Below are 15,064 nucleotides of genomic sequence, written 5' to 3' on the forward strand. Positions count from 1 at the left end.
CAGGTTATCTGTCATCAGTGACACAGGATGGTAAATAAAGAGCCATTTATCAGCCTTATTAAAGCGATCCTATAATGCGCTCAATGCTAGCCCTCTGCCCTCTTTTTTTTCTCTCTTTCTCTCTTTTCTCTTCCACATTTTCCCACTTTCTCTCTTGCTGTGTATCTCTCTCTCTCTCCATCCCTGTGTCTCTGTTGTTGTTTGGCTGTCGTTGTCATTGAAGCAAAGCCAGGGACTATATGTCGTCACACCTCGGCCCTGAGCTTGTACTGTATAGGCCTAATGGATGGGCGGCTGTTGACTAGATTATAATGCACAGCCCTGGGATCAGCAGAGAGTGCCTTTGTTTACCTGGCACCTGTTCCTTCAGAGGTGTGATGTGTTTGCTTGGTTGGCGTTGTGAACAACAAGTGAGCAGCCATATCTACTGTTGCGAATGTCTGTCCTGGCATTAGCTGTGTCCTGTCTCTTGGCGTTGTTGACATGCCTTGCTTTTTGCTGATGCTCAGACCTGTGTCACAACACGCTGATGTCACACACTGACAGTAATGGGTCAATTGTCAGATGCAGTGTTTGCAACGATGATGGATTCCTACACACAACACCTAGTTCCCCATGTCAGACCAACCAAGGGACTGCGACTGATGTATGTGACATATGAGATGACACAGGCATGCATGAAAACACACACACACACATACAGTATACGGACTGATGAATAGATGCTCACACATGCATGCACTAATGCACACACAGGCACTGATGTGTGCACACACTGACTGACACACGCACACACACACACACACACACATGCACATGCTCAATCACACTAAGTAATGGGTATCATTCACAGTCTACAAACAAGGAATTAATATAAAATGTTGGTAACATGAGGATGGAATTTGTAGCCACTCTGTGTAAGTTACACCAGGGTTGTGTCAGGGCTGAGACACAGCCTTTCCCAGTACTTGGGAAGCATTGGCACCTCTTTACTTTAGACACAATACATAGATACCCTTTCCATTCATATTAGAAACTGTAACTGATATGTCAAAATGATTCACATGGATAGCGTTTTAGTATGAATGAAAATAGCATGTCCTCTGTGTTCTCCAACAATAAGCCTAGTTCATGTATTATGGAGAATTCCTTATATTATATTATACCTTCACATCTCAACCTCTACCTCCCTACTATCAATCATCTCACTGGAGAGTTTTCATGATATATGACTCATATAAATATAGAATCCAATATAATATACATCCAAATCTCTTAAATGGCCTGTATTTGTTAGTAGAAAGCTAATCCTCTGACACTCAATATGGAATCCCCCTGAAAGACACTTTGATTTTCCCATTCAGAGCAGGTCAGAGGTTTGAAGACGTAAACACGTCCCCTCAGAATAGTATCTCTGTTACACCAGTGGCCTAATCCGCCACTTGAAGAGCAATTAAAAGTTTAGCCCAGACTCTACTAAGAAAGTAACCATGTGTGATCTTTTCTGTGGGTCTGTCTCTCAGGCAGGGCACATGGGGTGCATGCTGCATGCTAATGGAAGCGCTAGCTATGGCGCTCCTCCAATGCGGCTCAAACTCACAGTGACGAACAATAATAGAGGGGGAATAGAGAGGGGAATACATTGGTTGGAAACGGAATGAACTCTCTCGTAGTTTTCTTTCGTTCTCTCCCTCTTTCAAAAGTGACTCCCACGGCACAAGCTGATTATTGCTGAGTATTTCTCAGCAAAGGCCCATGGTGGATAGTGGCAACTTTTATGCCATAACCCCCCCTTCTACCATAGTAAGGCTCTGTGGGGTTAAAATAGATAGCTAGACCTTCATGTTTGGGCTATGCCTCTGTCTGTTCTGATTTGTTAAGCCTCCTTTACTCACCAGAGCATGCTGATATATTTATTGACATATTTCTCCAGCGAAACAAGGGTGATAAAGGGTCAACACCAGAGGAATTAATAAAGACTTCAAGGGCATTCAATCGATTGCATACAGTTAGATCATGAAACGACCACATGATAAAACAGAATGTGAAATAAATTCCCTCACACTTGCAGGGTAGGTTAGGAGAACACCTCTTCTCACTCAGAGTGACTGCGCCTTGTACCACATAATGTCTGCAACATGTCATCACAAAGTTATTTGTAACATTTTGTTTGTAAAGTTTTTTCTGTGGCCTTTTGAAATGGAGCTCTAGCCACCACCCATGTCTCAGAGTGAAAAGGGTCACATTCAACTTCATCAGTGTTATTCACTGTGAGAGGAAGTGCATATCGACCATAGAAATAGTGGACACTTTGGACAGCTGAGGGATCTATGACTGAATAGATCTTTGCCTGAATGTGTCTGAAAGCCTCTGAAAACATGTTTTAAATCCACCAAACTAGAAAACAAAACAACACTTTTTGAATCTCTTTTGACTTCAACGTCTGGAACAAGACACCAGCCTGTTTTGAACATGCAACCTCTTTTATCTTAGCTCCTTTTCTTTTTTCCTGAAGACTTGAATGTTGTTTGGATATGTTAGACTGCTATTTCTTTTGGTGTTTGCTGGGAGGAAGCAGACCTGTGAGGTATGTGTGTGGGGGAGTGCAGTAAGAAGGGAATGTAATAAGGAGAAGTACAGGAGTAACGAAGCATGACTGGGCCAAAGCCATCAGTCAGGTGGAACATGACACCTGAGACTCCCCAGGCGCCTATGATAACAGGACATCAACCCCTCCCCACCACCATCCTACCGCCCATCCCCATCTCCGCCAGCTGACCCAAACCTCAGAGTCTCCTCAGTGACTCCCACCCAGATCTGGCCTCTCTCCCTCTCACCCCGGGGTTCAACCAGGGGAGGTGAAGATTCAACCATGTTGGGGTATCTGTATCCCTCCTCAGACTCCCAGAGGCCTAAGTGAAATGAATTCTCACAGTGTTTCTCAGGTTATCCTGGAGGCTAGTAATTAAGTGATGTAACTGAATAGCACCTAAACAGAACCTTACCCTTCCTCCTCAGATCTCAATTGATCTACACTCAGACACTCAATGCTACTGCGCCCATCTCATCCACAGTAAAAAGAGTGAACATCAGAACATTTCTATGGCAAGATAAGGTGAACTCCCCTGGTTACAAAACAATCCTACTGTAAATATACCTACATGAGATATCCTAAACTAATTTTACTCATTGTAATACATTATCGATGCTAACCTAACCTCCCTGTGAGCCCTGTCTTCAGAGTAGCAGGGCTAGCACCTACTCTGTGTCTCAGCTGGCGGATAGCGGGTCACTGTCAGGTTGCCCATTAAAAATAAAACATGGCGACTTAATTACAGACTGGAACTTCTGGCAATCATGATCACACTCATGTGTCACTCATCTCTCTCCCTCTCCCTCTCTCCATCCACCCATTGTCCATGTTTTCCCGCTTTCACCCCATCCCTTCTCTCTCTCTCTCTCTCTCTCTCTCTCTCTCTCTCTCTCTCTCTCTCTCTCTCTCTCTCTCTCTCTCTCTCTCTCTCTCTCTCTCTCTCTCTCTCTCTCTCTCTCTCTCTCTCTCTCTCTCTCTCTCTCTCTCTCTCTCTCCTATACTCCCCGCTTGGCTGCAATAACACACAGGCCCCGTAGTTTGTGTTTACACCCCTTGCCCGAGTCAGGCCCAGCCTCAATTACTCATTGTGGTTCACGGCTAGCGGGTCACCACCATCCGCCACAGGCGTGTACAGCTGAAATTACACACAGCAACCCCCCCCCACCCATCATCCCTGCATCCACCCTTCTCCACGAGCTCCAGAGAAGCCAGGCTTAATTGTAAATTCAGTCATGTGGAATTGAGAGTTTGTCCATGACAAAGTCTTATTCAATGAATGACAGCAGGGACCCAGCACCAGAATAGCAATGCAGTGTTAACATGGATACATCATTTTATGTATGATACGTGTATCATGACTGGAACAGAGATTGCATGTGGGTTGTACAGAGATTCTCACAATATAATAAAGTCAACTGAACAACGTTGTCTGACTACCTGGAGCAACGTGCATCAGTGCAATTGATTTTTACAGCTTAGAATTTAGAACAAAAACTTCACAAGATTGCCTAGACAATCTGTTCTTCATGCATGCTGGCTTAGATAAAAGCATATATCAACTGAAGAACAAACCAACCATCCCTGACAACATTTCAGCTTGTTCAGTTAGGGAGGAAATGAAAATCAAAACTGAGGGGTCACACATTATTGACAGGAATGGCACAGCAAACAGCGCTTTGATTGGCTACAGCCCTGTTTGAGCTATGTACCATGTGTTTTCTGTTTAGGCTCCAGGAACTAGCCTGTGCTGGACGCCGACCACAGCTCCCAGTAACCTGTAGCTCGTTTAGTCTGTTTATTTGACATTCAATCACCCGTGGCTGTCATGGTCGGCTTTCAATCACTCATACAGCCCAAAGAGACCCCGTGGCGTAGCGCTAGCTGAGCCCCTCGTCTGGAAGAGATAAAAAAAAAAACTAACGCTAACTAGAAATGAAAACCATGCATTCTAAGCACAACCCCCCAGCCTAACACATCATGGGGTTTGCTGTGTGTGTGTGTGTGTGTGTGTGTGTGTGTGTTTGAGTGTGTGCGTGCGTGCATGCGTGTGTTGTCGTGGAAATCTAGGGTTACCACTTAGTATTTGGTGAGACTTTGGTGCACAAATAGGCACGTACACAATATATGTTATATTTACTTCTTTTAATGGTTGCAAGCATGGCAGTCTGTTTCTAACAAACAAGTTACAAGCATACATTTATACTTTCAATCCCCCCCAGGGCGGGTCTTCACATATTTAATATCTGCTTTCCTATAGTGCACAGTTATAGCCACACTTGATCAGACATCCTTGGGTCCTTTGAAACGTACATCTTTCTCATATGCCTTGGCAACAACCTTCTTTTTTGTGCATCTACATGTCTGGCTTTTAACACATTTCATAAGCAATACTTCTACTTCTCTACAGTTCATAAGCAATACTTCTACTTCTCTATTCTATTAGTCTACTCAAGTCATAAGCAAAGGGTGACTCTAAGGTCGCACAGTTGTTATAGACAAACATTCATTACTTGATTAATGCTTAAATGATTAGTATTATCAACATTATTAACGCTTACTAGCATTTCATAGTACAGATACTTATTGAACCATGACAGTGTGTATGTGTCATGCTCAGGGGGACATGAGGGGAGCAGAAGGTCAGGGTGGAGTGAGATGGAATGGGGCTGTTACTCAGGGTCTGGGTTAATGAAAGCATTCATTCTGAAAATGGCCGACGCCCAGCGAGAAGGGTCAGCCTCATGCCACGTGACCTCAGGGTAGAAGACCTCTGACACACCCGCTGTCTGTTTCTTCAATGCCGTTGAGGTGTGAGATATCAATCCCCCATCACCCACAGACAGCACCCTGCAGGAAGGAGGAAGGAGCCCCAGCCCTCAGTGCTGTGTGTCAGGGCGTTGTGATTTATTTTTCCCTGGGTCTGAGCTTGTGACAGCATAGACAGATCCCTACCCCTGAACCCAGGGAGAGAGCAAGATTGGTTGTGGCACCCAGGAGCCATACATGATTTCACATGGCGTGCAGTACAATTCGTTTTTCTTTCTCAGGCGCTGCAACACACACACAAAAAATGGTTGAGAAAATAGTTTTTATTCATTTTATTCATTTAAAGGAGCCAAAATGAATGGAGAGATAGTTTCGCTGCAGTCTGGGTTGTTTTAAATCCCCCAGGCTCTCCGGCCTTTTCTCTACACTCCATTTCGTCTCCGCAAACAAATTAGTATTTTTTCGCCTAGAAAATAGAGGAAACACAGGTGAACAGAGTATATTTCTTCATTTGACTTTGTTTTCTCCTCTTTCTCCCAAACTAATTTTTCCTCTGCCCCCTGACAACATACTCAATACTAATTCATTCAGCAACAGTAATTTCATTTACATTATTACAAAAATACATGTCCGTAGAGTATAGCGCTCCAGTAGTCTAATCAGTCTGAAGTTCACTTCATTGGTTTTGTGTTTAAAAAACATAATGCATTGGGACTTGGATCGCTGTCAGACCTGTGTTTCTTTGAGAGGCGAGGAGAGACCGGAAAAGGGTTTTGATATATAAACATAATTTAAAGAGGTAATCCACTGAAATAAATAAGACTCCTTCCGGGCCCCATTTTTAATTATGCAACAAATGTTTGACTATTCAAGTAAAATTTCTATGAATATGTATTTCAATTCATTTGTTTTGTGTTGATTGTAATTACATGGAAACATGATTTATTGCCAAGATTGCTGCATTTGCCAGGGAGAGAGAAAAAATGAAATAAATAAATAAATGCAAATTTAACATGCAGAAAGGAGAACACTATTCCCAATGGCTTCTGGGATTTTTCATTATCAAAAGGAAAATCTTCTGCGAAGCCTTGCCTTGGCTGAGACTTGCTTGAAACAATAATTGTCTCACAATGACAAAATGACAAAAAAGGTGCAATTTCTAAGGTGACCTGTCGCCACTTGCTCAGAATGGAGAATGATATGGTGTGTGTGTGTGTGTGTGTGTGTGTGTGTGTGTGTGTGTGTGTGTGTGTGTCTCTGGACTGTCTGCCTGATGTTAAGATTGAGCATGTCAGCAACGCCTCTTCGTCCAGAGGGTGACAAATACCAGGGTCAAGACAGCAATGCAAATGAAAGGTGCAATTGCTTATAATGACCAGTGATAGCAGGTATCAGACTGCCAAGACTGTGGACAGGGAGGAGAGGAGGGAGAAGAAGAGAGAGTAGTTTGAGTAATGGGCTTCTGTCGTGTTTAATATTCTCATGATGGGGTAAAAAAAGAGATAGGAAAGGGGGGGGGGGTAATTAATGAATCACATAAGCCATTTGTTATACCATTTATTCTGGTAATGACCAAACTATCCTTTCATTTGTTGTCTTTCCTCTCCCTTCTTAGCCATGTCTCTCTACACTGTGCATATGCAGTAGCATGATGGACACTGAATTCTAACACATCCTGTCCTCCCACTCTTTCTGTGTTTATCCTGCTGTGGGAAGGGATAGGCCTCAGCATTAATGACATGTTCACTCACTGCTTAGTGCACAGTACAACACTCCATAATGTGCCAGTGAACATTAATACAGTCTCACTCAGCAGCACCCTACACAGCAGCTCACTCTAATTCTGCTTGTGTGTGCACAACATGTGTGCATGTGTGTGTGTGTGTGTGTGTGTGCGTGCGTACGTGCGTGTGTGGTACTGTTTATTTGCCTTTGCTGTAGTGTTCGCTCATGCCCTCCATAGGGACCATGTTTGTTCACCTTGTCCTGTTTTAGTGTGGAAATAAACAAGAGTGAAAGAGGCTGCGTCGTCCTTCACTTCTCCTTAGCTGTATTTAACACACAAGATCAGTTACATGCCATATGCACTTGGTCCTATGGGCATTACAGATGATCTCAGGGTTGTGAAAGCTTATGTTTATACTCCCCTCACGTATCCTTTATAAGGTGTCGGGGGCTTGTCCTTCTTTATTGAAGGATTTCATTGAGTGGCTGTATTCCCATTCATTGCTAACATTTTGTGTGACTGACAGCTCCTTGTGTGATGTCATAGCTTTTACTTAGCATAGGTTAGCATAGGTTGACATTAGTTACCATTGGCACCAAACTGTAGTCCGATAATGTGGATCCCTGTGTAGACTTTAGTGCATCAAGTTTTTCACCCACAGTATACCTACAGTATAAGTCCTACCTTCTAAATCCCTGTCCCCCACCCTCATTGTTTAGCCCCCTCAGCCATTGTCTCATGGTATACCCCAACTGTGAACCCTTACACCCCTCAAATTGTCCCCTTTAAAATCCTGTCCCGCGGAAACAACCTGGGCCGCTCCTCCTCCCCCTCCTCATTCAGACCCAGCCAGGTCCAGATCCAGTCAGTGACCCCCAGACATTTCTATTCTCTTGTAGCCATTCCGCCGAGTGACCTTCTCGGTGGTGAGCCAGGCCCAGGACCCCAACCAGGGATCGCTGCAGAGCTGCTACGACAGCGGGCTGGAGGAGTCGGAGACGCCCAGCAGCAAGAGCTCGTCGGGCCCCCGGCTGGGCGCCCTACCCCTGCCCGAGGACAGCTACGAGAGGACCACGCCGGATGGCAGTGTCGGTGAGGCAGAGCATATGGAAAATGGTAGGGGCAAACACTGAGGAGATAAATAAACAATAAGATAAATACACACAGACACTTATACACTTATACTGTAGATATAGATAGGTACAGATACATGCAGATAACTAACACACATGCATAGCAATTTCTTTTATCGAGGGAAGTGAGTGTTACTGTGCACAGTTGTGTAGTTTATTTGAAAGCATGGAGTTCTCATTGGTCCGGTTGAGACATGTTGGTCCGGTTGAGACATGTTTCCATACAACCATGTAAACACTTTTGTCTGCAACCGAAGTGTAGTTTTGATTAAATCTCAGACCATTCATCAAATGAATATAGTCTGAGGTGCCTCATGGTCAGTCATTCTCTTCATCAGTGATGTGGAGTCCACATCTTGTTTATGGAAGACCTGGTTTATGAAAAGACCTGGCTAATTTGATCAGAGCTGTTTAACTAATGAGCACATTTTTTTTTCAAGCCCTCCGTAGTCCTTCCTTTGAACTTCTGCCAGTTCTTTAACTGCATCCCTTTTCAATTGCCAGTGAATTTCATTTTGATCTCAAATGATGAAATTAAGTTCATGAGCTGAGTGGAAACAGGCAAGTTGTAGTGCAGATATTCAATGAGACTGGTCTAGAGACTAACGCTGGCTTATTATTCTGCAATCAGTGAATCACAGGTGGAGTTGATGCTCTGAAGGTTGTAATATGGTGGAGGATACAACTCCAAAGGGGTTAGAAGGGAGACATGAAAGCAGTGATTGTCTTATGGATCTCTGCATAGCTTCCTCCCTTCCTCCCCTCTTCTGTTGAATACAGCCAGTGCTGGATTCCGCTACTGCAGTTTGATGTATTCTGTGGTATGGGGATAACAAGTGAGGTTTAGAGGTTAGGGCAATAGTCCCACTAATAGTCTGGGTTGTATCTAACAAGCTGTGGCTGTCATAAGAGTGTACGCCTGAGCGCGGAGGCTCTGTGAGTGGCCGTGGATTAGAATATTCAAATCATAGGATTCCTTATGCAACTCATGGCTCTGTCTTTGGCAGTAGAACTGAGATGTTGTGGTAGCTTGTCATTTTGACTGTAGTAGGCATTCCTTTCCATAATGACTTGTACTTCTAAATAAGGGTTAAATAAGGGCCCGCTTTGACCTAAGGGCAGTGAATCTCTCGCTTTGGTTCTGAAATAGCCAACAGACAGACAGACAGACAGACAGACAGACAGACAGAATGGGCACTTACAGCTGTAGGAAATGGGCTTTTTAACTTAGCCATTCTGAGATCATTTGAGCCTAAATGCAGATTAAAAACGTTTAGGAGGTGAAATTGCCCAGGCTGACTAAGCGTGGGTTGGGGGCTGCCCTCTGGGTATTTAAAGCCTCACATTCAGACAATGGCTTCCCATTTATGGGCCAAATTAGGCTCAATTAAAGGCTCATTTCAATTTGGGCTGCGCTTAAAGTAATTGGACTGAGCCAATCAATACCAGACAGGCAGATTAGATCAAAACTGTGATCTACCTATCAATCAAATCAACTGAACTAAAACGTAAGAAGAAAAACACATTGCAAAGTTACAAAATAAAAAATGAGGGAATCAAACACTTTCATTACTACTGCAGAGTCAGTTGTGAATTCTCTTTTATATTTCTTGTGGATGTTAAGATTTGTGAAGTCAAGGTCATACGAAGCCAGCCAGATGAATCACTCTCTATAGAATAAGAACAGTGGCCCTACCACTGCTCACAATCTTTAAGAGGATCAGTTGATTTGTTCTGTGTGTGTGTGTGTGTGTGTGTGTGTGTGTGTGTGTGTGTGCATGCGTGCACACGTGTGTGTGTCCTTATTGCCTTCGTCATTTGGGGGAGTGTGTGTTGGTCAAGTACATTCTCCTCTTTTACTGCGTCACAAATTTCAAACAACACACCTAGTATCATATCTTTAGTATTTTAATCCACATATCCATAATATTTTTTGTTGTTCTTTTTCAGCCCCCTGCCTATCTTTTTGCAGTAGTGACTGGTCTTGTGGTAGAGGAAGCGAAAGCTTTGGTGTAGGACCTCTTCTTGGCTTCTACTGAAAAACTTGCAATCTGATTGGCTGTGAGGACTATGTTCGCTTTTCTACCCTCTTTGCATAGCCCAACTAGGGATACTTCTCCAGTTTGAATCACTGAAAGGTGAATGGCTGAACTGCTCTCAGTCTGGTTATGCAGTTTCTTCATACAGCAGTCCAAGCACACACAGACTCCCCAATGCTACATTAGCTCTTTGCTAACCCTCAGTCCATTAGAATGTGGAGTTATAAAAAAGGGGAAACAAAAGATAGCAGATGGGCGCAATGCCGTAGAGCCTCAGAACGCGCATCGTTAGGCACTAGTAATTGTGGTCATTACGTTGCGTGAGAGATGTGTGTAATAGGGGAGCGGCACTGCGTCTTTGTGTCGTCCCGCTGTGTGTGTCCTCTCACCCGCGGCTCTGACAAGAACGTTAGGATTAAGGTCAGAAAGAGGGGAGTGTGTGTGTGTGTGTGTGTGCGTGTGTGCGTGTGTGCGTGCGTGCGTGTGTGCGTGTGCGCGTGTGTGTGTGTGTGTGTGTTCGATTAGCTATATCTTTAAAGTTTCATATTAGTACCTTCATTTCAAGTTCATAAAGTCCTGCACTATGTGATTTAGAAATGTCACACAATTGAGTGTTTTTGGTTAGTGACAATGGATTGGGTTAGTGAAGGTCATCGTTCTTCCTCTGTCCCGTGCTGTTATTCCCGTATCTACACCGTGAGGTTGACTGGCATCCTTGGAGCCTGTCAGAGTTCTGTTTGATGAGGGGGGAGCTTGTTCTGAGGCTCTGGGAGTCATGTGGGAAATCCTGCGCTCTCCGACTTGGTCGTCGTCAATCGATAATCACCCAATCAATGTGCATGCCCAGTCCTCCAACACTGCACACCCCCCTCTCTCCCTCCGTCTCTCTCTTCACATTCTTCCCCCTTGTCAACTCAGATGAGCCCAGGGACAATAACTCTCTCCATGTTTTCATTTTTCTTATCTCCGGTCAAGGTCAGCATTCAAACTTTATTATGTTCTCACCGTCATTTCCATAGAGACAGTCCAAATTACAGCCAGCCATTCATGTTTTTTTTTTTTTTTTTATGAAGACATCAGGCTTACTGCAGTGTACCCAGAGGCAATACAACTGTGACCCTGAAAGATGGGGGGAGAAGTATCTAAAAGATGACAAGTAGGCCCTGCATACCACTCTCTCTAGCCCACCTTCCCTACCGACACACTACACAACCTACTGTAGTTCCATATTCAAAACTGCACTTGCAAAACTGTAGAGCTTAAGACTTGATGCACAGAAGTGCGTTGAGTTATTCATACGTTTACCCGTCATTCATTAGTTATTCATAAACACTGAGTGTTGGAAGTCAAACACTCTATTAGATACTTCTGGATCATGAGGAGTGTTTCAGACATGTCTTATTGCTAGGTCAGAATTCATATCAGTTATATTGATCTGTATAACACCATAACGCCTGTGAATCACACATTTCCCAATGTAAACCGCAGCATACCTACATAAAATACCTTTCCTCATTGCCCTTTCATCTATGCTTGATGTGTAACCATTCTTAGCACAGGTTGGAATTGCTCCCAGGCATAGAAGCTATATGACTTGATGTTATTGATTAAAGCAGACATGTTGTTTGTGTTCAATAGGTCAATAAGTACCTCGCTTACAGGGGAGCTGCTCTATGAGTCACTTCCTTTGAATCGCTGCTTGATGTTTTTCATCATTTAATAGACATACAGTAGATACAGTAAGTCATACATATGTCTTTAGGCTACTAAAGAATGCTTTGGCTCAGTGTTTCTATGTATGGAATGCAAACCTTATAGCCGCCTGGACCTAACTATCATTTACATAACCATCCTGTTGGTCCGGTAGATAGCTAAATATAATTTACATAACCACCCTGTTGGTCTGGTAGATAGCTAACTATAATTTACCCTGTTGGTCTGGTAGATAGCTAACTATCATTTACCCTGTTGGTCTGGTAGATAGGGACATAGCGCTAGACCTGTGGTCTGTGTTGTGCTAACGGCTAACAGCTAAACTGTGTTTTTCATAACTTGAATGTGAATGTGAAATAGGTGCATTCGGGATGGTGTTCACACCCCTCTGCTCCCCCTGGCCTCAGATGACATGGAGGCAGAGATAAGATATACTAACTCTCAAGGGAGGCCCATCATACAGGGAGGGAGAGGGAGAGAGATTAACGGCATAGAAACAGAAGGAGAGAGAGGTGCAGATATGTCATAGTGTCTCTTTGGCAGAGAGAGAGACTGGGAGACAGTGATAGAGGGATGAAGCAGGGCACTACTGTAGCATTAGCATTCATGGCGTTTCTCTCTGCTTTGGTTGCAGTGAGGCAGCCTTTCTCCTCTCTCCCTGTTCTCTTTTTCCCCCTCCCTCCTCTGTCTTCTCTCTCTCCTGCTGGGTCTTATGCCGAAACTACACCAACACGGAAATGAGAGCGTAGCGTCTTAGTTAACACAGTTTACAGGGTGCTGCACCAAGAGCGTGACGAGATGCGTTGCCACAACCGTTGATCTGATGACAGAACAGCTGTATTTCACAAAGGGAAGCTATCTGAAAATAATTCTGGCTACACTTCGTAACTGGAGGTTTCAAATGTTTTTGCAATGTTCCTACTTAGTTTTAGGATGATTGAGATTATTTGTGAATTGATATTTGATATTATGTGCTTATTTCTCTGTGTCTACACCCCTGCAATGCTCTCGCTGCCGAGGAAAATAGACTCAAAGCGTACAACTACGCTGCTTCAAGTGAGCCGCGCTTCGCAGACGTGCTGCTTTTACATGCGGTCTAGCATGTCTCATAGATCACCGTGAGTTGTTAAACTGCAGCTCACGGTACGGTACGGTACGGGACGGTGCGGTACGGTACGGGACGGTGCGGTACGGTACGGTGCCGTGACAGCGTTGGTATAGTTTGGCTGTTAGGAGGGAACTCTTGGGGTGCTGCCGCTGGTTCACAAACATCATCAGCGTCAGCAGGCCGCTCAATGCAATGGGATAAACAAGTACCACATCACTTCGCTTTTCAGTCAGGTAATATGCTCCGGGTCCTACAAACACACGCACGCACGCACGCACGCACGCACACACACACACACACACACACACAAACCAAACAGATAGTACGCACACACATATTCACCTCACTCCATCCCTTCCTTTTATTGCTCTCTGCCTCCTGCTCTCTTTCTCTCCATCTCTCATCTCTCCGTCTCTCAGAGTTGTTCCAGCTGCATAGAGCAGCGCTGCGTTGTACATAATGGTGTTGTTGTTTCTTCTCTCGCTCTGTTTTGCCCATCAGACCGCTGCTTAGACTGGTTATTAGTGAGTGTTCGTGCGCATGGTAGAAAAACTCTATTCATTAGAGTCCCAATCCAAGGGCCAGATGGCAATGCGAGCCCATTTAATTAAAGCTATTCATATTTCAAGAGCTCAGCAGCGTTGGTGCAATGCTTCACATCCCCAACTTGGTAGAAATGAGACAGTGTGTATAGCAAAGACGGACACCATAGACACACACACAAACACACACACACACACACACACGTTGACTCTCCTCCTGACATCCAGAGCAGTGTAATCACACACTCTGAGACCCTACACAGTCAATCTGTGTTTTACATTCTCACATTTTCACACCCCTCTCCAAGGTCATCCTTTATGTGTAGGGAGGGAGGGGCTAAAACGAGTTAAAAACCCAAACTGTATTTGTCAGAAAAATGAAATCAGCCACAGACATGGAAGAATGTCTTAGCCATGTTTGGAGGATATTTATTAGCTATGCCTGTCTACTATAGGACATGGTTGTCTTGCTGGATGCATGCCCCTCGTCTCTCCGTCTTCCTTACCTCATTCCCTTCATCATGAGGCAGGATCGAGAGAGTAGGAGAGAAAGAGAGAAAAAGAGAAGGAGAGAGGGAGAGAGAGACAGCAAAGGAGGGCGTGTGAGTCGAAGCTGGTATTTGCGGTAGGGAGCAGATCTTGGCAGGAGAATGATTGATCACTGCTCCGATCGGGCAGGCAGGTATTCAAATCACCTCAACTGTCATACAGTATACAGTACAGTACACACTAGGCCTGTCACCTAGACCACTGCAGCACCATGTACAGTCTGCTTCCAACACCTCAGTATATTATACACCATGGTACAACAAGACCCCATGAAGAAGGGTTAGCATTAGTAAAAAAGACTACTACAAAGAGAGGCACCACAGTGAGAAGTTACATTTTTATCACTTCAAATTTGGCCTCTGTATTCTGTGTACTGTACAGTACGTATGGCCAGAAACAGACAGGCATAGGCCTGTAGGCAACACAGAGAGAGAGACAAGCATGAGCTTTCAAGCCACAGTAGGGTACATGACTGCATTTTCAATGAGGGTTAGTATAGTCATACGAGCCACTGAGCCACTGTGTTCGGATGGGCCTTTTAGGTGCAACCAAGCGGCGACTAGCAATTTGGCCTGCTTCCGAATCGCACTGGCACATGCTATCTGGGAGAAAAATCGTTCTCTCAGGCAGCTGTGGATTTGAAATGTGTTGCTTTTTGTTTTTATGTATTTCTTTTTTTTTTTTTTTTTTTCTGTTTCTTGGCTGTGATATCTGTGTCAGCTGGAGGAAGGGGGAAACAGGTGGGGCGGTCTTCAATGAAGACAATTAAACACCTTTGAGGCGCTCAGCCAAAACCTCCCTCCCTCCCTCTCTGTTTCTGTCCCTCTCTCTCCCATTCACTCTGTCTTTTGCTTGTTCTCCCTCCCTCTGCTCTTTTTCTCTCCCTTCCTCCTCT

General features: G+C 44.3%; 1 protein-coding gene across 1 annotated transcript in view; it reads left to right on the forward strand.

The window, feature by feature from the left end:
• The window catches only part of pcdh7b (protocadherin 7b), a gene marked incomplete at its 3' end in the record, with an annotated part of 96,291 nt that overhangs the window by 39,595 nt on the left and 41,632 nt on the right, over positions 1–15,064 (forward strand). Inside the window, 2 exon segments of the mRNA XM_083669036.1 lie at positions 7,985–8,110; positions 8,112–8,201. Coding sequence (XP_083525162.1) covers positions 7,985–8,110; positions 8,112–8,201 — 216 coding nt within the window.

This window comes from Argentina silus (genome assembly GCF_951799395.1).
Source record: "Argentina silus genome assembly, chromosome: 1".
NCBI classification, from domain to species: Eukaryota; Metazoa; Chordata; class Actinopteri; order Argentiniformes; family Argentinidae; genus Argentina; species Argentina silus.